Here is a 21,854-nt window from a genome sequence, read left to right as displayed (position 1 = left end):
AACAGTTTTAGAAACTTTAGGGTGTTTTCTATCCAAAGCCAATAATTATATGCATATTCTAGTTACTGGGTAGGAGTAGTAACCAGATTAAATCGGGTACGTTTTTTATCCGGCCGTGTAAATACTGCCCCCTAGCCCTAACAGGTTAATGGACGAAAGAACACTATACAAAACAAGAAAACCGACAGCCAAACAGTACTGTCAGGTGCAATACAAAACAGAAACAATTACCCACAAAACCCAAAGGAAAACATGCACCTTATGTGTGACTCCCAATCAGCAACAACACTCTACAGCTGTGCCTGATTGGAAGCCACACGGCCAAAATCAATGAAACAAACCAACATAGAAAAATGCACATAGAACGCACACCCAATGTAACACCCTGGCCTAACCAAAATAAAGAACAAAAACCCCTCTCTATGGCCAGGGCGTTACACCGTTGAACCTCTTGGTTTATGCAATGGCCCATTTGATGAATTATAATATGAAGAACTGGAAATAGACCAGTTAAATTTGAGTTGCCAGACTCATACAATGTAGGGCTAGACAATTATTATTATATATATATTTTTTAGGGGGTAGCTCAGCTTTAATATTGCAGATAGATTGTAGCTTCCATCAATGTAATTGTCTGCATCATTTCCAATCCCCCATATATTTTTTTGTAAATATACACTACCATTCAAAAGTTTGGGGTCACTTGGAAATGTCCTTGTTTCAGAAAGAAAAGTAAATTTTTTTGTCCATTAAAATAACATCAAATTGATCAGAAATACAGTGTAGACATTGTTAATGTTGTAAATTACTATTGTAGCTGGAAACTGATGATTTTTTAATGGAATATCTATATAGGCGTACAGAGGCCCATTATCAGCAACCATCACTCCTGTGTTTCAATTGCACGTTGTGTCAGCATATGTGGGTTCAGCTACAGGCTCAAAATGGCCAGAAACAAAGACTTTCTTCTGAAACACGTCAGTCTATTCTTGATCTGAGAAATGATCAAGAATTGCGAACATTTTATATAGGGTGTTTCTCAAAATGCATACTACCATGCTCTGAGCACGGAAGGGGTCGGAGTATGAGTCCAAATCTGAGCACTTCTCAAATGCGTACTCTGTTTGTACTTATTTTGAAGCATGTATCAAAGCAAGCTTCAACGGAAAGTATGCAAAGAAATATGATGCAACCACGTAAAAATTACGCATTATTTCTTGAAATCAATGGCAGACATCATTTGAGCTGAAGCGAGAGTAAATACACTGACTTCAGAGTTAAATGTTGCTTATTCACATCTCATATGTTCCGTGACAACAATATTATATCTTGAAAGGTTAATAAATACATGCTGTGTTAATTTTGGCATGTTTACCTGCCTACGTACCGTAGCTTGCAAGCCCATAATAAGTCAATAGGGCTAACTGGCTAGCTACTACTGTTAGCTAGCTAGCCAGATAGGCACAAATATTTGTTAGCTAGCTACCTACGAAAAATGTACATCTACCTTTGTAACAGTCGTCGTATGAATTGGACCAAAATGCAGCGGGAACGTGAATGCTCATTATCTTCTTTATTAAACAAAAATGAACACTGAACAAAAAGAATGACGAAAACAGTCTTGTCAGGTGCAACAAACACTAAACAGGAAACAACTACCTACAAATCCCATAGAAAAAACACCCCTACTAAATAGGACCTTCAATTAGAGGCAACGAGCAACAGCTGCCTCCAATTGAAGGTCAAAACAATAAACTAGACATAGAAATAGAAAAACTAGAAAATAGAACACAGAAATACAAAACATAGAACACAACCAAAAAACCCAGACAACACAAAACAAACACACTCCTGCCACGTCCTGACCAAACTACAATAACAAATAACCTCTTTTACTGGTCGGGACGTGACAACCTTGGATAACATTTCTTTTAGGTCATTTTTGCAATTTTTAACTAGCTGGCTAGCTAGATTATTACGATTCACATGTCTAGCTGATAATTATGAAGTAAACGTTTGCTTTCTGCATATCTTGTTTAGTCTATTGTTGCAATTGTCCTAGCTGGAAGAAGGTTCAGTGAATGGGGATGTGCAGTGGAGGTAATAGAGTACTTCTCGAATGTAATGTTTTATGCATTCTTTACACTCTCGTCCTCACAAAAATGTCCTCAAGATAACGTTGCGGAGAATGCACTCGGAGCATGAGAGTGTGGAGCACGGTAGTATAGATATTGAAAAACACCCATAGTCTCTGACCTTAAGTATTGGTCGGACAGATAACCTATCTCATAAAGTTATACAAGTAACAAAAAAATGCTAATCACAGTTTGCTGCACACACAAAATAAATATTAGACAACAAGGCTCTTGATCCAGTAGGGTATTCTCTGCTGTTACCAAACAAAGCTTGATTTTGAAGAAGCTAACAACTTAGCTAACTAGGTACTAAATTAGCAAACCAAATGCACAACTGCAGAGCATTTAGCACATTTTAGATAGTTAACTTAATAGTTATGATATCTAACTGGCAAACATTTAATTGTCAATTCCATACTTTAACTAGATCACCTGGTGCATGCTGCACAACAGTGAGTCACTTATAAGGCTCTGGTCTCTCATTGTTGTGTCCTTGTAAACCAACACCACGTGAATGGGGACTACCAGTAAGCTTCATAATGAGAAATTATGTTACAGGTGAAATGAAGAACGCAATCATCTTTATCTCCCAACGTATTGCACAAATTCCCTGCAGATATCTACAAGGAATCAAATGTACAAAATACTTGTTTCTATGGTATTGACGGTATTGAAAAACCATCCCGTGGTTATTTCCAATACCCCGGTATACGGTGTGCCGCCCAAGCCTACTTCAACCAATGCACTCCATCTGTACACATCTACCTGGACTGTCCTCACACATCCCGACTGGATGGTGGATTGGCTCTGATTTACAGGACTGACTGCACTGTGAAGTCTACTCCAGTACCAGCTGTCTTATCTTTTGAATTCATGGCTTTCAAGATCACTGGCTCTGTATCAGTACTGGCTGTGCTGATTTATAGACCTCCTAAGCTCAAGTCTGACGTTCTTGCTGAACTATCTGAGCTACTAACACCACTGAGCCCCTTGTTTCCCTGCTATACTAGTGCTTGGTGATTTCAATATACATGTCGACTCCCCTGACTGCATTCTCTCTACTGGCCTGGCTGATGTCCTTGACAACTTTGGACTCCAACAGCACATGGACTTTGTCCCCCACAACAAAGGTGTGGAAGGAAATGTGTCCCGGCTGTCCGACCAATAAGTCATCACTTCAACATAGCTATTCCACTACCCACTCGGCCCAAGAAACAAATAATAATAAACACTGCCCATCTTACTAAATTAATCTCCCACCTGCCAGTTACTGACTCTGTGGCTCAGTACAACACTGCCTTGGCCTCCATACTGGATCAAGTTGCTCCTCTGAAAACCCGCCTGGTGTCTTTCTCCAAATCTTCTACCTGGTACACTGAGGAGCTACGCTCTCTCAAAGCAACTGGTTGTCATTGACAATGACAGTATAAGAAAACTGGGCTAACTGTACAGTACATGTGCAGATGTATCAGCAACATCAGAAAGAATATATACAGGCCATAAATGCAGCTCGGATATGCTACTACTCCCAACTGATCAGCAACGGGTGCTGTTCTCTACTGTGAGCAAACTCCTCCAACCTGTGAACAAATATGCTACCTCAGCCTCCCCAGAACAATGCAATCAATACCTGTGCTTCTTCCAAAGCAAAATTGAAAACATCAGCAACACTATCCTGTCCTCTCCAGCCCCAGTAGTTGAGCTAGCCAGTCCTACGCTCCCTGAGTCAAGGTTCATCACATTCACCACAGTCACTGCAGCTGCTGTAACCAAGCTGGTTAAGACCTTGAGGCCCACCACTTGCTCACTTGACCCTATTTGTACCTCCTTTGTCACGACATGCTTACTTGCTCTGGTGCCTTTCTTCGTAGAAATCCTTAACAAGTCCCTCATCACTGGATGTGTCCCTCCTCAGCTCAAACTGGCCACAGTCAAACCAACAAAAAAAAAGCCTGGATCTGACCCTGACAACCTCCAGAACTACAGGCCTATCTCCAACCTCAAAATCAATACAAATCAAATTGTATTTTTCTAATACGCCGAATACAACAGGTGTAGACCTTACAGTGAAATGCTTACTTAAAAGCCCTTAACCAACTATGCAGTTTTAAGAAAATACCCCAAAAAGTGTAAGAGATAAGAATAACAAATAATTAAAGAGCAGCAGTAAATAACAATAGCAGGGCTATATACAGGGGTACCGGTACAGAGTCAATGTGTCAATGGCAATGTGCTGGGACACCGGTGTCGAGGTAATTGAGGTAATTATGTACATGTAGGTAGAGTTATTAAAGTGGCTATGCAGATAATAACAGAGAGTTGCAGCAGCGTGGGAGGGGGGCAATGCAAATAGTCTGGGTAGCCATTTCATTAGCTGTTCAGGAGTCTTATGGCTTGGGGCTAGAAGCTGTTTAGAAGCCTCTTGGACATAGACTTGGCGCTCCGGTACTGCTTGTCGTCTGGTAGCAGAGAGAACAGTCTATGACTGACTAGGGTGGCTGGAGTCATTGACAATTTTTAGGACTGTAACGGCTGTTGAATGGAGTAGACCAAGGCGCAGTGTGGTTAGTGCTCATCTTTGTAATTTAATGGAAAAAGAGAACACTTTACAAATAAACAAAAGACAACAGCCAAACAGTTCTGTCAGGTAACAAATGACTAAACAGAAAATAACCACCCACAAAACCCAAAGGAAAACAGGCTGCCTAAGTATGGCTCCCAATCAGCAACAACGATATACAGCTGTCCCTGATTGAGAGCCATACCCGGCCGAAACAAAGAAATACCAAACATAGAAAAAAGGACATAGAATGCCCACCCCAACTCACGCCCTGACCAACCAAAATAGAGACATAAAAGGATCTCTAAGGTCAGGGCGTGACAAGGGCCTTCCTCTGACACCACCTGGTATAGAGGTCCTGGATGGCAGGAAGCTTGTCCCCGGTGATGTACTGGGCCGTACGCACTACCCTCTGTAGTGCCTTGCGGTCGGAGGCCGAGCAGTTGCCATACCAGGTAGTGATGCAACCCTGTAGTCAAAAATCATATCCTTTGTCTTGATCACGTTGAGGGAGAGGTTGTTGTCCTTGCACCACACGATCAGGTCTCTGATCTCCTCCCTATAGGCTGTCTCATTGTTGTCGGTAATCAGGCCGACCACTGTTGTGTCATCAGCAAACTTAATGATGGTGTTGGAGTCGTGCCTGGCCGTGCAGTCATGAGTGAACAGGATTACAGGAGGGGACTGAGCACGCACCCCTGAGGAGCCCCCGTGTTGAGGATCGGTGTGGCGGATGTGATGTTACCTACCCTTACCACCTGAGGGTGGCCCATCAGGAAGTCCAGGATCCAGAGGTATTTAGTCCAGGGTCTATAGCTTGGTGATGAGCTTTAAGGGCACTATGGTTTTGAACACATAGGTGTTCCTTTTGTCCAGGTGGGAAAGGGCAGTGCGGAGTGCAATAGAGATTGCATCATCTGTGGATCTGTTGGTGTGCTATGCAAATTGGAGTGGGTCTAGGGTTTCTGGGATAATGGTGTTGATGTGAGCCATGACCAGCCCTCCAAAGCATTTCCTGGCTACAATCGTGAGTGCTACGGATCAGTAGTAATTTAGGCAGGTTACCTTAGTGTTCTTGGGTACAGGAACTAGGGTGGTCTGCTTGAAACAAGTTGGTATTACAGACAGGGAGAGGTTGAAAATGTCAGTGAAGACACTTGCCAGTTGGTCAGCGCATGCTCGGAGTACATGTCCTGGTGATCCGTCTGGCTCAGCGGCCTTGTGAATGTTGACCTGTTTAAAGGTCTTTCTCACATCGGCTGTAGAGAGCGTGATCACACAGTCGTCTGGATCAGCTGATGCTCTCATGCATGTTTCAGTGTTACTTGCCTCAAAGTGAGCATAGAAGTTATTTAGCTCGTCTGGTTGGCTCGTGTCACTGGGCAGCTCTCGGCTGTGCTTCCCTTTTTAGTCTGTAATAGTTTGCTAGCTATGCCACATTCAACAAGCATCGGAGCCGGTGTAGTACGATTCGATCTTATTCCTGCATTGATGCTTTGCCTGATGGTTCGTCGGAGGACATAGCGGGATTTCTTATAAGCTTCCGGGTTAGAGTCCGGCAGCGCTACCCTTGAGCTCAGTGCGAATCTTGCCTGTAATCCATGGTTTCTGGTTGGGGTTTGTATGTACAGTCACTGTGGGGACGACATCCTCGATGCACTTATTGATAAAGCTAGTGACTGATGTGGTGTACTCCTCAATGCCATCGGAAAAATCCCGGAACATATTCCAGTCTGTGCTAGCAAAACAGTCCTGTAGTTTAGCATCTGCTTCATCTGACTGACTGAGTCACTGGTGCTTCCTGCTTTAATTTTTGCTTGTAAGCAGTAATCAAGAAAATAGAGTTATGGTCAGATTTGCCAAATGGAGGGTAATGGAGAGCTTTGTAAATGTCTATGTGTGTGGATTAAAGGTGGTCTAGAATTTTTTCCCCTCTGGTTGCACATTTAACATACTGATAGAAATGTGGTAAAACTGATTTAAGTTTCCCTGCATTAAATTCCCCAGCCACTAGGAGCGCCGCCTCTGGATGTGCGTTTTCCTGTTTGCTTATGGCGGAATACAGCTCATTGAGTGAGGTTTTAGTGCCAGCCTCTGTCTGTGGTGGTATATAGACAGCTACGAGAAATACAGATGAAAACTCTCTAGGTAGATAGTGTGGTCTACGGCTTATCATGAGATACTCTACCACAGGCGAGCAAAACCTTGAGACTTCCTTAGATATCGTGCACCAGCTGTTGTTTACATAAATGCATAGGCCCACTGTCTTACCAGAGGCTGCTGTTCTGTCCTGCCGATAGAGTGTATAACCCGCCTTCTGTATGTTCTTAATGTTGTCGTTCAGCCATGACTCGGTGAAACATAAGATATTAGAGTTTTTAATGTTCCGTTGGTAGGATATACGTGCTTTCAGTTCGTCCCATTTATTTTCCAGCTATTGAATGTTAGCTAACAGAACGGAATGCAAGGGCAGATTAGCCACTCGTTGCCTGATCTTCACAAGGTTTCTCTTTTCGCGAAACCTACGTTTCATTTTCCAGAAAATCACGGGTATCTGGGCCTGGTTGGGCATCCATAATATATCCCTCACATCCGAGTCATTGAAGAAGAAATCCTCATCCAACTTGAGGTGAGTAATCCAGTTCTGATGTCCAGAAGCTCTTTTCGGTCATAAGATACGGTAGCAGCAATATTATGTACAAAACAAGTTACACACAACGCGAAAATGAAATAGCATGGTTGGTTAAGAGCCGATAAGACGGCAGCCCTACCTGCCCTTCCTGAGAAAGCTCCTCGAATGTTCTGTTTCTAGCCAACTCCAAAACCATCTGGTCACTCACAACATAGTCGAGCCCTTACACTCTAGTTTCAAAGTTAGACACATGAATGCTGACTCTCGGCTGCCAGCATCCTCATACTGCTGAACCTCAGTGCAGCATTCGACACGGTCAGCCACACCATCCCGCTGGACTGCTCCTGAAGAAGCTCCTGGGCCTGTCAGACTCTGCCCTTGACTGTTTCAAGTCCTCTCTTACTGATCGCTACCAGTTTGTAGCCATCGGTCCTAGTAGATCAGACACAGTTGTGGTCAGACAGAGTTGTGGTCCGACAGGTGGTCCCTCAAGGCTTGGTTCTCTGGCCACTACTGTTTTGTTTGTACTGTACATGCTGCCACTGGGAAACATCTTGAGGAAACACAGACGGAACTTCCACTTTAATGCAGATGACACTCAGCTGTATGTCTCTACAAACACTGACACTGCCAATGCCAATGCGCTCCTGGTCAGCAGCCTGCAGGACATCAAATTGTGGATACAGTTGAGTTTCCTGCAGTTAAACTGCAAAAAGACAGAGGTCAACCTGATTGGCAGTCCCACCATCATAAACAACATCAGCAGCTACAGCCTCAATATTGATGGTGTCAAGGTCCTCCCATCCAATGATGTTTGCAATCTGGGTGTGATATTTGAGAAATCAATTTGAGGCCCACATCAAGAGTGTGACGAAATTCTAATTTTTCCATCTACGAAACATTGCCATGTTACGACCTATGCTATCAAAACCTGCAGCTGAGCGACTCATCCATGCATTTCATCCCGACTGGAGTATTGGAATGCCCTGTTTGTTGACGTATCTGCCAATCGCCTAAACAGGCCAGAACTGTGCTGCACGTCTACACACTCACACCTCCCCCCATGAGCACATCACTCCAGTGCTCTCCACTGGCTCCCTAATGCTCACGATTCGACGACAAAATCCTGGTTCACACCTACCAAGCTATTCACAACTCTGTACCCGACTACCTGTCTGACCTCATTCTATCCTCCTGCCCCACACACACCCTTAGCTCCTCCAGGTCTGTCTCCCTTTAGCAGGGCTTTCAGTTGTGGAACACACTTCCAGACACTATTAGGGCTGCAGAGTGTCTGTCCTCGTTTAACGTAAAGCTCAAGACCGTGCTGTTCAGAAAAGCTTTCGAGGACCTCTGCTAATTCTGTTCTCATGTTTTCAGACCCCTTGACTTTTTCCACATTTATCACTTTACAGCCTTATTCTAAAATGGATTAAGTACTTTTTTCCCCTCATCAATCTACACACAATATCCTATAATGACAAAGCAAAAACAGTTTTTTTGACATGTATGCAAATGTATTAAAAATAAGTATTCAGACCCTTTATTCAGTACTTTATAGAAGAACCTTTGGCAGCAATTACAGCCTCGAATCTTCTTGGGTATGACGCTACAAGCCTGGCACACCTGTATTTGGGGAGTTTCTCCCATTCTTCTCTGCAGATCCTATTTTCAGGTCTCTCCAAAGATTTTAGATCGGGTTCAAGTCCGGGCTTTGGCTGAGCCACTCAAGGACATTCAGAGACAGAGTCCCGAAGCCACTCCTGCATTGTCTTGGCTGTGTGCTAAGGGTCGCCCCAGTCTGAGGTCCTGAGCGTTCTGGAGCAGGTTTTCATCAAGGATCTCTCTGTACTTTGCTCTGTTCATCTTTCCCTCAATCCTGTCTAGTCTCCCAGAAAAACATCCCCACCGCATGATGCTCCACCACCATGCTTCACCGTAGGGATGGTTAAGTGCCTTTTGGCAAACTCCAAGTGGGCTGCCTTGTGCCTTTTACTGAGGGCTGCAGAGATGGTTGTCCTTCTGAAAGGTTCTCCCATCTCCTCAGAGGAACTCTGGAGCTCTGTCGGAGTGACGATCGGGTTCTTGGTCACCTTCCTGACCAAGGCCCTTCTCCCCCGATTGCTCAGTTGGGCCAGGTGGCCAGCTCTAGGAAGAGTCTTGGTGGTTCCAAACTTCTTCCCCTTTTAAGAATTAGGGTGTTCTTGGGGACCTTCAATGCTGCAGAATTGTTTTGGTATAATTCGCTAGATCTGTGCATCGACAAAATCTGTATCTCGGAGCTCTACGGACAATGCCTTCGACCTAATGGCTTGGTTTTGGCTCTGACATGCACTGTCAACTGTGGGACCTTATATAGACAGGTGTGTGCCTTTCCAAATCATGTCCAATCAATTGAATTTACGACAGGTGGACTCCAGTCAAGTTGAAGAAACATCTGAAGGATGATCAATGGAAACAGAATGCACCAGAGCTCAATTTAGACTCGTATATCAAAGGGTCTGAATTCGTATGGAAATAAGGTAATTTTTTGCTAAAAAATTTTAATACCTTTTTTTGCTTTGCCATTATGGGGTATTGTGTGTAGATTGATGAGATTTTTTGTTGTTGTTGTAAGAATAAGGCTGTAACGTATCAAAATGTGGAAAAAGTCAGAGGGTCTGAATACTTTCCGAATGCACTGAATATATATTGTTTGGTTCTGAAAATATGAAATATACTTATTCATGTCACATATCCAGATATTTTATTTTTAGCCATCATGGATCCTATGGGAGGAGAAGAAGCATAGTGTGGTACGAGTCAATATGACAGCCATGACTTGGGGAGGAATGAGCACTTTGAGGCAGAGGTCAGGTTAGATGAAGTGAGGAAGAACATATATCACTAATCTTCTGGATAGTAACAGAGGTGACCCAACAGGACAATGACCCAACACACCTCCAGGCTGTGTAAGGGCTATTTGACCAAGAAGGAGAGTGGTGGTGCTGCATCAGATGACCTGGTCTCCACAATTACCCGACCTCAACCCAATTGAGATGGTTTGGGATGAGTTGGACTGCAGAGTGAAGGAAAAGCAGCCATATATTTTGATTTGTTGAACACTTTTTTTGGTTACTACATGATTCCATATGAGTTATTTCATCTTTTGATGTCTTCACTATTATTCTACAATGTAGAAAATAATAATAATTTAAAAAAAAAACTCTTGACTGAGTAGGTGTGTCCAAACTTTTGACTGGTACTGTATATGGAGGGATGTGTTACTTAACTTAACAATTAGTAAGTGATGTATTTTCCCTCTAATCAAGCCTGGACAGGCCCAGTCAGTAGCGGGACTTTGGTTCGGTTGAGTCCTGTCAGATGGAGTAGGCTGCTCCTCTGATGGCCTGCCGGCTGTACTGGAACTGTATTCTTGAGGAGCATGGCTGGCTTTTCCGTCTCCAGGGTAGGTCTGTCTGAAGCCCACAGCAGCTCCTCTTGGTCTGAGTGGAGCGTGGAGGAGCCAGATGGTGGTACAGTCTGACCGCTGGTACGTTTCTCCTATGCCAGGCTGCTAGTCATGGGAGAAGGTGGGCTACACCATTAGCTTTTCGAAGTGTGCTGTTGTCCACAGAAAATGGGCGGCAACTAGGCCGGTCTAATGCCTGGCTGCTTGGGCCAGTGGCACCACCATCACCGGCACGCTGCCAGCTAATCTCCCAGGCCACGGCAGATGTGTGGACTCACTGAGCTTTAGAATGGAGTTAATCTGCATGTTACACCCCAATGTAGAATTCACAAATGCCTGGATTCATGTGGGGATCTCTTTTTTGGTAAATGCCACTTTGGGAATTGTTACCTATCTTATAGAGGACTCCAAAAGATAATTCACTTTGAGAACCTTAAGAAGCCATATAGTCATAGAAATGCTTTGGGATAGGAGCGACTGCTCACATTTCAATGAACTGAAGAGAAAACCGGCTCTCTTGCACTAGTGAGTATTCCTCTTACTGTAAAAGGATGACTGTATTTTAGACTGCAGGAGGCACTCAAGCTTAGTTTTACCTGGGGATTTGGTCATGTTTGAAGTTTTAGAGGTTCTTCAATTTGGTTTATGAGAGAAAGGTCTACGGAAAAACTTGATGTTTCTGTGTGCAGACTGCAGACCACAATCCTCTCCATTCCGAGAGATAAGACACTGAGATCAGTACAATTAGAGATCACATGAGACTTTAATACCAGGGGTCAGTGGGATACTACAACATGTGTCTTCATGGGACAGTTTTAGAAAGTGGGAATCCTTAAATATTTGATAACCAGATACCTGGAAAGGGGACCTAATGGCCCCCAGTCTATCGACCATGTTTGGGATAGAAATAGCATCTTGTTGTTGTATTTGCTCTCATGGTTCTGTGAGTAGATGATCTTTGTGTGGTGTTTAAAGGGCTTCATTTACATTTTAGAGCTGAGGGTAGGGGGCCTGTAGTATCATAGGTCAGGCCTTGTCCTGGCACCTGAACAGTCCCTTTATCTCTAGGGATGCAGTTTGCATTCAGGGAGGCGATCCCTGACACTCTTTATAGTCACTGGATGCGCTGCCCCTATTTGCTTTGATGTAAACTCATATCCTGCACAGTAAAAGCGAGGCACCAAATCTGCCGTGGCAGGGGTTCAACTTTATAATTACAATGGAACTATGTTTTTGTCCCTCACAGCAGGTGAAATAAATTGAAAACAAACTCTGGCCCAGAGGTGACTGTGAAACTAGTGGAACTTTCCAATGACTGATTCAGCTATTTTGGAGGAAAGCATGACTGGTTTTGCTAACATTTGACTTTTCAAATTGTTATGTCATAATTTTATATGTTCATACTGCTAGCATCCTTTTGTTGTGAATCATTCTATACATTGAAACAGTGATGGGAATGTAAGGCTATACACACATTATATCCAGCCAGGCAGGATCTAACCTATTTCATAGTGGATAAACGTAGGAGTCTTGGGAGACAGAAAATCGTAGAAAAGAAAAGACAGTGAGCGAGACAAAAGGCACATGTCCTGCAGCAGGAATAGTCCACTGGGCTGTGAAATTATGCATGTTGAGATCATAAGCTCCTCTGCATGAGAGAGCAACTTTCCCTCCTAAAATCTTTAGGTATGCATTTAAAGTCAGAGTGAGGCAAGCACATCCTTCAAATGATGCCCCTGCCCATCTCTCTCCCTTCTATTTAAAAGGCTCAAAGAGAAAAAGCTATATGTAGGCTAACGCTTGTTGTTCCTCACTCTCTCTGGTTTAATGTAACTGCTACAGGCCTCTTCCTCCTCCCAGAGCAAGACAAGGAAATAATGTTTCTTATTCCAGATGCATGCTGTACTGATGGGAGGGGGAAGGGACTCACAGGACTAACTGAACACAATAGGACTATGGAACAGAGAGGGGAAATGGGTTGGCCTCTATACACTAGTAAGAACCATAGGTGCAGTAGTAATCATGAACCATCTGTGTATTAGATATTTTATGTAGATTTGATGAGGATATGGATTTAGTTGTTTGGATACAGGCACTGGAGTGTGGAAAATGTTGTCACAGTTGTGTGAATGTGCAGGTGCGTGCATGCATGTGCTTGCACCATGCATGTGTGTCACAGGAGGTTGGTGGCACCTTCATTAGGGAGGACTGGATCGTGGTAATGGCTGGAATGGAATTAGTGGAATGGTATCAAATACATCAAACGCATGGTTTCCATGTGTTTGATGCCATTCCATTAACTCCGTTCCAGCCATTATTATGAGCCGTCCTCCCCTCAGCAGTCTCCACTGGTGTGTGCAGTGTGTGTGAATGTGTTCATTTGTGCCTCTGTCAGAGGGAGCATGTGTGTGATCTGGATTTTGCACTCACATTCAGAAGTTTATTTTAGTTCTGCTAACTTTCCCGTGCAACAGTAAAGGTTAGTTTTTCACCACCACTCAATGTCTGAGATGGTATGGATTATTTGGAGAGAGAAAATTCAGTATGTTTGAAGAAAAGTGCAGTCAGTAGTAATCTTTTAACAAAGAATTGCCTTCGGTAGCAGAAAATAAATAAGCATAAAGAAAGACATTTCTGCAGATAGAGAATGTTTTTGGAGAGATATTTGTTCCTATTTGTGACAGCCCACAAATACAGATTTTTCCGATTCCCCTATTATTTCTGAAAACAATTTAAATGTGTTTCTTCCTCCTCCCTGTCCAGCTGTGGGCAATGCTGTCATATAGTGTAGCGGGAGAAAACTGTTGAATTACATTTCTTGTCAGAGATCCCTAATTAATTTGGCTGAATAGAAATAGTATTTTACATAGACTAACACCATGCATGGCATACACCATATTTATGTGCCCTGATGGTTAATGATAACACAATGAACAATGAATTCACTATATATTTCAAGACCAATAACATGTTTGAGAGACATGTCTATTCCTTGTCATCAAAACAGTAGGGTATTACTGCCCTTGGCTTTGATACCCTGAACAACAATGTGACTGTGCACTGTTGGTGTGTGTGTTGTCTAGACGAGAGCTTGGGAACAGATGTAATTCAGTATCACTATTGGCAGCTCAGCTGGCCCTTTTAAGGGAGTGTGGATGAGAGCACTCTGTGAGATGATGTACTGAGAGCTCCTAACCCCAGTCAATGGACAGCCAGTGAGGAACGATCTGGAAATCTATAGGGGCCATAAACCCTAGCTTTCTATTAATTTGGATTATGTAGCAACACATCAGGTGGTGGTAATCCCTGTCTTTTACTCCTCTATCTATTCTATCATTTCTCTAGCCATCACTCTAAACAGATCAATGTGCATTGTGCATGACCCAACACTAGTCTTACTTGAGTCTCAGAGAAGGAGGGCTGGAAAGGATAGAAGTGTAGCTAATTTGAAAACGGGTGTTTATTTAGTTTTATTTGTTCGCTTTTTTTGAAATACTGATGTTGGTAATACAGCGACTCTTAAACCAGCTTCAGATGTACCCCTTTGCCACCTAAGCTGTGCTTCCTTTATTTGGCATAAATCAAATACCAACACAAGTATTACAACTGTGTGTTTTCAGTCTGTGAGCTTTGAAAATGGGGTGTATGGCATGGGTCGATAGTTTCTTATTTTTGTTATATTTACTTGGTAGTGTTCTGTCTGAAGGATAAATTCATAAACAGATCGCTGTGTCTTGGAAATGGAAGGAAATGGCAAATCCCCTTGCTTGATATCACCCAATATGTTTTGATGGAGGGAGCAGAGATGTCGGCCCAGTCATAAGACTTGATATCCAAACTCCATTCTTCTTTGTGTTCCAGCTGCCACCAAAAGTGTGAAAGATGAAGCCCTCAGCCTTCATGTTTCTCCTTATCAGCTCAGCAGCCTGCATCAATCTCAAATACATCTCCAAGAGGAACTCGGGTAAGTCCACAAGTCTCCTTTTTAATCATGCCCAATCTATAAGCAAGCAAAAGTTTGATTCATTTGACTTTTCTTTTATCACATTCCTCTCATTGAAAGGAAATTAATTTCCTCATATCTATTCACTGTTGTGTTTTCACAATAAGTGTCCAGGGCTTGATTTGTGAGTGTTAGGAAACAGTTTAATATTTTGTGCGGTGGTATTTTGTTAGACGTCTGCTCCACCTCTGTGGTACATGTGTTGAATGTTTGGGGCCACCAGATATCCAGTTTGAGCAGTATATTTTCTTTCCTTCTTATAGTGATTGAGTGCTTTTGATGATATCTTTGTGCCACAGTGATGTCTTGTTTGGTCCTTCACTCATTTCTCCACAGAGGGAGTTGAGTTAATGTAAAAACTCAGTCATTTCAGGCTTTCCACCGGCCCAATTAATTTAGTTCCTGCTTTGGAGACTCATCATTGAATGTCTGTTTGCGTGTGGGTGAGGGTGTGTGGTGAGCAATTATGTTACCAGTGCCAAACGGGCTTTTATGTGGGCGGCAAAAACAGAGGCAATCTTGTCTGTCAGTTTCTCACCCAGTGCGAGATTGAATTGTTTGGCATTTTCTCTCCTTGCAGTACCAGATGATCAGAGACGGACACTGCATGTTATTTTGTTTCCCTGCTAATATTTGATGTAACACCTCCCTGTGTGAGAGGAATTGCACAAACAGAGTGATAATTGTCTGCAGACAGAGACAGCTTTGATTCAATCAATGGTTTATTTTATTTTGAAGATGCTTGAACTTTGTGGACATTTGGTCCACAGAAACAATGAAGCTGAAATTGCTTTTTGTACAAATCAGTCAAGCAATTTAAATGATGTTAGTATAATTAATAGTTTTGTGATATGATCCAAGTCAAGTTGTTTAGTGTTGCCATAGGCTATTGGGGAAAGCCATAATATTGTCCCTTTCCATGGCAGAAAAATACAGTACATCCAATGAGAAGCAGAGTATGAATAATATAGGACAGCTTGGCTTTATTTTTAGATCGTTTTAGGACCGATATAAGCATGATGTTATGGGGGTTGTGTTGGGGTTGAAAACTAAATGATGCAACTACAGTGAAGCTTAACTTACTTCAGATGTAGGCCTGCAGGAAATTTAGGAGAATGCCTTAAAAACGTTGACAAGCGTAATATAGCTAGACTTGCTACTTGATCAAAAACAAAAACACAAACTGTTACTATGCATGGGAAAAATTTGTTTGCTTATAAAGTTAATCTGCCTTTGTGCCTTCATGTGATATTGTCCATGAACAGATCAACAACATGCAGCTTGTCATGATCCATGTCATAAAATAGCAATGAAAACAGGACCCTGGAATACTTTAAATAAGGGCGACAGGTAGCCTAGTGGTTAGAGTGTTGGGCCAGTAACTGAAAGGTTGCTAGATGGAATCCCTGAGCTGACAAGGTAAAAATCTGTCTACCCCTGAACAAAGCAGTTCACCCACTGTTCCTAGGCTGTCATTGTAAATAAGAATTTGTTCTTAACTGACTTGCCTAGTTAAATAAAAAAAGTAAAGGAACCCCACAGGCAACGCAATTTTCCACTCTGAAGAAAAAAAAAGCAAGTCGTGGCTTATCAAATATTATCTGATTAACTGCAATCCAGATAAAGCCAGCCTTAAAACATTTTAGCAAGAATAATGTCATTGTTTTGTCTGGTCATTCCTGTTAAGATCTCACCTCCCCCCGTCACCCCAGGCAGCTGTGTCCGGGGAGAATGTGTGCTCCTGATATATCTTGTTCATTCACCTTTAGGCTCTGCATTTCCATTGCGGGAAGGTTAGTGGTAAGCAGGCAACAAACGGCGCGGTATCTTTCTGATCTTGAAACGACAGGACACTTGAGTCCCTTGGTTAATGCTTTCAAGTGTAATAGAACGCTCTGTGCCTGAAGCATCCTGAGTGAATTTCTGAGGAAATATATATATATTATTATTATTTTATATTTTTTAAGGAAACTCCATGGCTGCACTTGAAACCTGGGACACAGAGTTAAGTCATTGCTCCTAGATTCTCTAAGACAATACCACTGGGGCCTGTCATGTGTTTCATCAAAACGTAGTCATTGTACGCCACAGGGAGTTTTAAAGGAACATCCTCCCATTGAACCATTGTCTGTATAATTGAGAGTGAAATATTTGCGTGAGAACCTCTACTTTTGTTTGATACTGCTCTTGCTTACTTCTTTCCTTTTGATTGAGTGCTGTATTGTGCATTCAGCTCTGTAATGCTGAACCTGTCTGGGGGAAAATATCCGTGGTTACACACAATGTAAATTATTCTCAGGTTATACATTTTTCTGTTTTTCATATGAAATGTTGAGGTTTTAAAATCTCTACAACCATGTCATTGTTATCTTTCTTAACAAGTGTGAATCTCCATTAAGGGTTCTTAGCCTGACAATAAACTTTCCACATCATAATTCTCCCATTCATATTTAATGAACAGGAACTCAATTAGCAACTTAAAAGATGCAGCTCATGTCACTTGGTAATAGAGACATGTTCTATGTTTAGATTTCTGATGCAAATGGGTGCAAACAAAGGGTACCACGAAGGTAGTGCAACCGTCAGAGGCTAGTCAAAGTCAAGTAAATACATTTTGCAAAACCACTAGTGATAATACTTAAGGGGAAATGGCACATGGCAAACAGTTGAGGTTTGGTCAAACAATTCTAACACAGCCAAATACCCTGTGATGGTGTCCCGTTTAATCTAACTGAACATTTCACATTTCAACACAGACATGAAGTGCAGTCATTTATCCCCATTGTCATAAAAACCCATATGAAAACACATCCTTAGGCCTTAAGAATAAACGTGCAGTACCATCAATGAATGTCTTGCAGACCCTTCCTCTCAGAGTGCATTTGAGGCAGCAGCCATGTATGTGTGTCTGCCATCTGTATGTCTGAGGAGCCATACAGACAGATCTCCAGGAAGCTGCTCTTACATGGACTTTTACCTTTACAACAAAGGGAAACGTTGAGAATCCGAGGACATCTCCCTAGTGCTTCTTCTCCTGTAGCCTAGTCTCCTTCAGCAGACTTCTCCTCCATTCTGTCAGATGGCAGCCAGGCTCCTTCTTTGAATTATTTTCATTAAACTATACACAGAGAAAGAAAAGATACCATGGGAGAGTAAAGGTTACTGATTTCACAACCAGTACTCAATAGCTTAGCATATGAAAGGCATCAGCTCCACAATGTGTCACTCATTTCTGCCTATGTCTAAGCTCTCCGCTTCAAAATAGCAGGTTCTGCTTCTGAAAGCCGTCAAAGTGATATGAAATGAAACCCAAACAATACCGTTCCCCCTGTCTTTTAAAAAGCTGGGAATAGTCTTTAGTAATCCGCCTCAGACTGCTAGTTGCTGCTTGTGCCAGCCAATATGCAAGTCAGATAAAAGACAGAAATTAAATAAAAAAAGCCCTTCAAAGGCCCTTTTCAGTGCTGACTTTGTCAGAGTGCCTCTGTGCTTTTGTTCCTGCAGGCTTTTCACTTTCACTTCTCCCTGAAGTCAAGAGAAACAATGTCTGCGTACTCTCTGTGTCAATCCCACAACCAGGTAAACCACGGTGGTTGCTGTGTGAAAGTATAGGCATACATGCATTTTTAATGACGCCCAAAGATGAATAGTGTACGTATACCACCAGAAATAATACACACGCGAATATATGACATGCTTGGTCTCTTAAATCTAGAGGGATTATCTTCTCAATTTAATTTCTTGCAGTAGTAATGTTACAGCTGATTTGATGCATATAGTATGTGAGTGAAATACAGACTATACACAAATTACACCAGTATGTAATCCTTTCTATTCAGATCATAATCATGATGATATTAAGCAGTTTTATGATATTTAATTGGCATGGCTGTATAGTTAATTGCATTTCAATCCCTACATTTGGAACTTTTAAATGTACTTAAGTGTTTAACATAATGTGAATTCTGACACATAGGGAAATGTATTTCCAGTGGAAGATACCTGTGGGAACTCAAGTCATACATAGAAAGGATTTAATTTATTGTATTATAAATGGAATGTGATTGTACTCTATTGTTGCCCCAGAGAATGATATATTTAATAGGCAGCAAGCTATTCAGTCAGTCAGCAAGAAAGCACAAACTGCTGAGCAAAGATCTCTCAACTCACCATCTAATCTGAACACCATTGTCTGTCTGCCGCACGGGATTCTCCCAGGAAAACACCCCAATACATATAGTCAGACACCCTTTCCACCATCCTCAACTTTGATATTGTCCAAGATTGCATGAAAAAGTATCCGCTCTTTATTTCTATACTGAATTATTGATATAGCTTAACACCACTTGAGTCGCGGCCCCCACTGACTGGTTAGTGGTTAGCCTACTATTCAAACAAAGACTTGGCATCGCAATTAGCCACAAGGATCCTTCGGCATGGCGTTTTGAGATGAGCCTGCGTACTTGACAGCGTGATGAGCTTTGCTAATCGACGCTTCCTAATTATGGCCGCTCACTCTATTGACATTCCTATATAGCCAACGTTTAGATTGAGTGACAATGTAAATGTGGTAGTGTGCAAGTGTGTGAACATAAGAGCAATAAAACGTGACAGTAATGTGTTTGGACGGGATGCCCTGGGGATGTTGCTATATGTGGATGTCGATTAATTACTGTCCTAATATTCTTCTTCAAGAGCCGGCTCTGCTTCACTGCCCTGTGTGACAGTTGGTTCAATGAGGAACCAACCGCCTTTGACATCATTCATATAATCATGTCATTAATAAAGAGGAGAAGCCCTAACTTATTCCCCCCTTATCGAAGACAGTTATCACATTTACAGTTTGTCAGCAGTCTTGATGAATCAGAATTTCTTCTCTCTGTCATTTGGTTGAATTTTAATTTCAGTGAATGAAGTAAAGTCGTTTTCCCCACCCTCGTCCCATCCCACCTGTCACAACTGCAGCCCATCAAGAGCTACCTTAAATCTGCATATTCCACTGGGACCAAGTGTTTCTCTCTCCGTCAAAGCGAAGCAGTTAAGATTATGAGTCACTCTACTAAGAAAACATATTTTCAGTGCACTGCTATCCCCATGGCAACGTGCCACAAAAGAGGAAATGCCAACACAACTTTGACTCAAGATGCCCTGCCACCCTCTCGCCCTCCTCCTCTACTACTCTGTCAGTGCCTTGGTCAATTATTTCCTTGAACTACGTGCTGTAAATTAATAATTGTTCATTTACTCTGCCACGTTGGCCCAACATGACAGTACAATATATTAGATTAGAATTAATTATAAAAACAACTGTCTATGTGGGTCTGCCTCAGCATGTGATATGTATTCTAGTGGAGACAGGGCTAATACATAACCTGATTACAGCAGCAGTTTGTAAATAAGCTCAGAAACAAATTAACACTGAACGCCTCACCCGTACAATAGTAAATGCTGCCCATATGATTCATTTTCCAGCGGCTTAGGAATCTGTGATCTCCCTGTAATGCAGTCAGACCTTTGAACATCATAGTGAGTAGTGCCCTGTATCCAAGACCTACAGATAACACTGAACAATGACATTTTGTGATGCTTCAAACAGCTAAGTGGCATTATGCAAAACAGGAGGAAATAAATAATTTAGCCCGTTTATTTGATCTACCAAAATCTCAGGAAAATTAGCATACGTTTCATTCTCCACAACGATACAAGAACACAGTTTTACAATGTAAGAGTTAAACTGTCCTAATTTGCACCCTCTCTATTTCCTAGGATCTAAAAATCCAATACAGAATGCAGCAGCGTGATTGCGCAGCCCCACTGTCAACCACCATGTAATTAAGTTATGCACTTTCAATGTCCTTAGCCTTGTAATTTTGCCATGCCTGAGCGCGCATACGGATAGATTATACAATTCCAGCGGTGCCATCGTCATACAGAGTCCTCTCTTGCCAAACTTTGTAGCCTCCTATTTATGTAAACTATACTGAACAAAAATATAAATGCAACATGCAACAATTTCAACGATTTTACTTAGTTACAGTTCATATAAGAACATTTGGCAATTGAAATAAATTCATTAGGCCCTAATCTATAGATTTCAATGAACATTCAATTCTCTGGCAACAGCTCTGGTGGACATTCCAGCAGTCAGAATGCCAATTTCACGCTCCCTCAAAACGTGTCATTTTGTTGTGTGACAAAACTACACATCTTATCGTGGCCTTGTATTGTCCCCAGCACAAGGTGCACCTGTGTAATGATCATGCTGTTTAATCAGATTCTTGATATGCCACACCTGTCTGGTGGATGAATTATCTTGGCAAAGGAGAAATGCTCACTAACAGGGATGTAAACTAATTTCTGCACAACATTTAAGAGAAATACGCTGTGTGTTTGGAACATTTCGGGGATCTTTTATTTCAGCTCATGAAACATGGGACCAACACTTTACATGTTACGATTATATTTTTGTTCAGTATAGTAATTTTGGCAGTCAAAGAAAGCTTTCCCTGTTGACCAGACCATATAGTCAGCATCTGGAACAAACATATACATTATTCCCTATCTAGACATAATTAGCGAATCATTGGGCCTTTAACGGTGGACTACATCTGAGGTATGTGTGTGTCAAGCTGTTTATCTCTATTCCAATAGTAATTACATTGGGTTTGTTGTTTTTTTCTCTTCAAATGAGTAAAGGATAGACTGGCAAACAGAGCTTGAGAATGTCTTACTGAGAGACAGAGAGAGAGAAACAGAGACAGGGACAGAGACAGAGAGAGAGCAATGTAAAGAAGAGAAAATGCTCTTGTACTGTATGTTGATTCCATCCCCACGGGGATACATTGGAAAAAGGTTGACACTTGAACCTGCTACAGAGCTGTTGACCTCGGGAGGGGGGGATGATAAGTGCTTTGTGGCAGGCCTTTCCAGGGGGAGTTTGAGAGAAGAGTGTAAAGGTGTAACGCCACAAAGCACGTCAGCAGCATGGCTCCTAATGCCAGCACTCATCTGAAGAGGACAATTAGTGTAAAGGGCATTTAGTTACTCTGGGGGAAACAGTAGCCTATAGCATT

At 42.1% G+C, this 21,854-nt stretch overlaps 1 protein-coding gene across 1 annotated transcript in view; it reads left to right on the top strand.

Annotated features, from left to right (window-relative positions):
* LOC115174963 (X-linked interleukin-1 receptor accessory protein-like 2) overlaps positions 1-21,854 on the top strand; it is a 345,823-nt gene that overhangs the window by 21,176 nt on the left and 302,793 nt on the right. The window contains exon 2 of the mRNA XM_029734041.1: positions 14,640-14,742. Coding sequence (XP_029589901.1) covers positions 14,661-14,742 — 82 coding nt within the window. The 5' untranslated portion in view covers positions 14,640-14,660. The remainder of the gene's footprint in view (positions 1-14,639; positions 14,743-21,854) is intronic.

The sequence above is a fragment of the Salmo trutta genome, chromosome 3, assembly GCF_901001165.1.
Source record: "Salmo trutta chromosome 3, fSalTru1.1, whole genome shotgun sequence".
Lineage (NCBI taxonomy): Eukaryota > Metazoa > Chordata > Actinopteri > Salmoniformes > Salmonidae > Salmo > Salmo trutta.
Note: the sequence above shows the minus strand (reverse complement) of the source record. Positions and strands in the feature narration are given on the sequence as shown.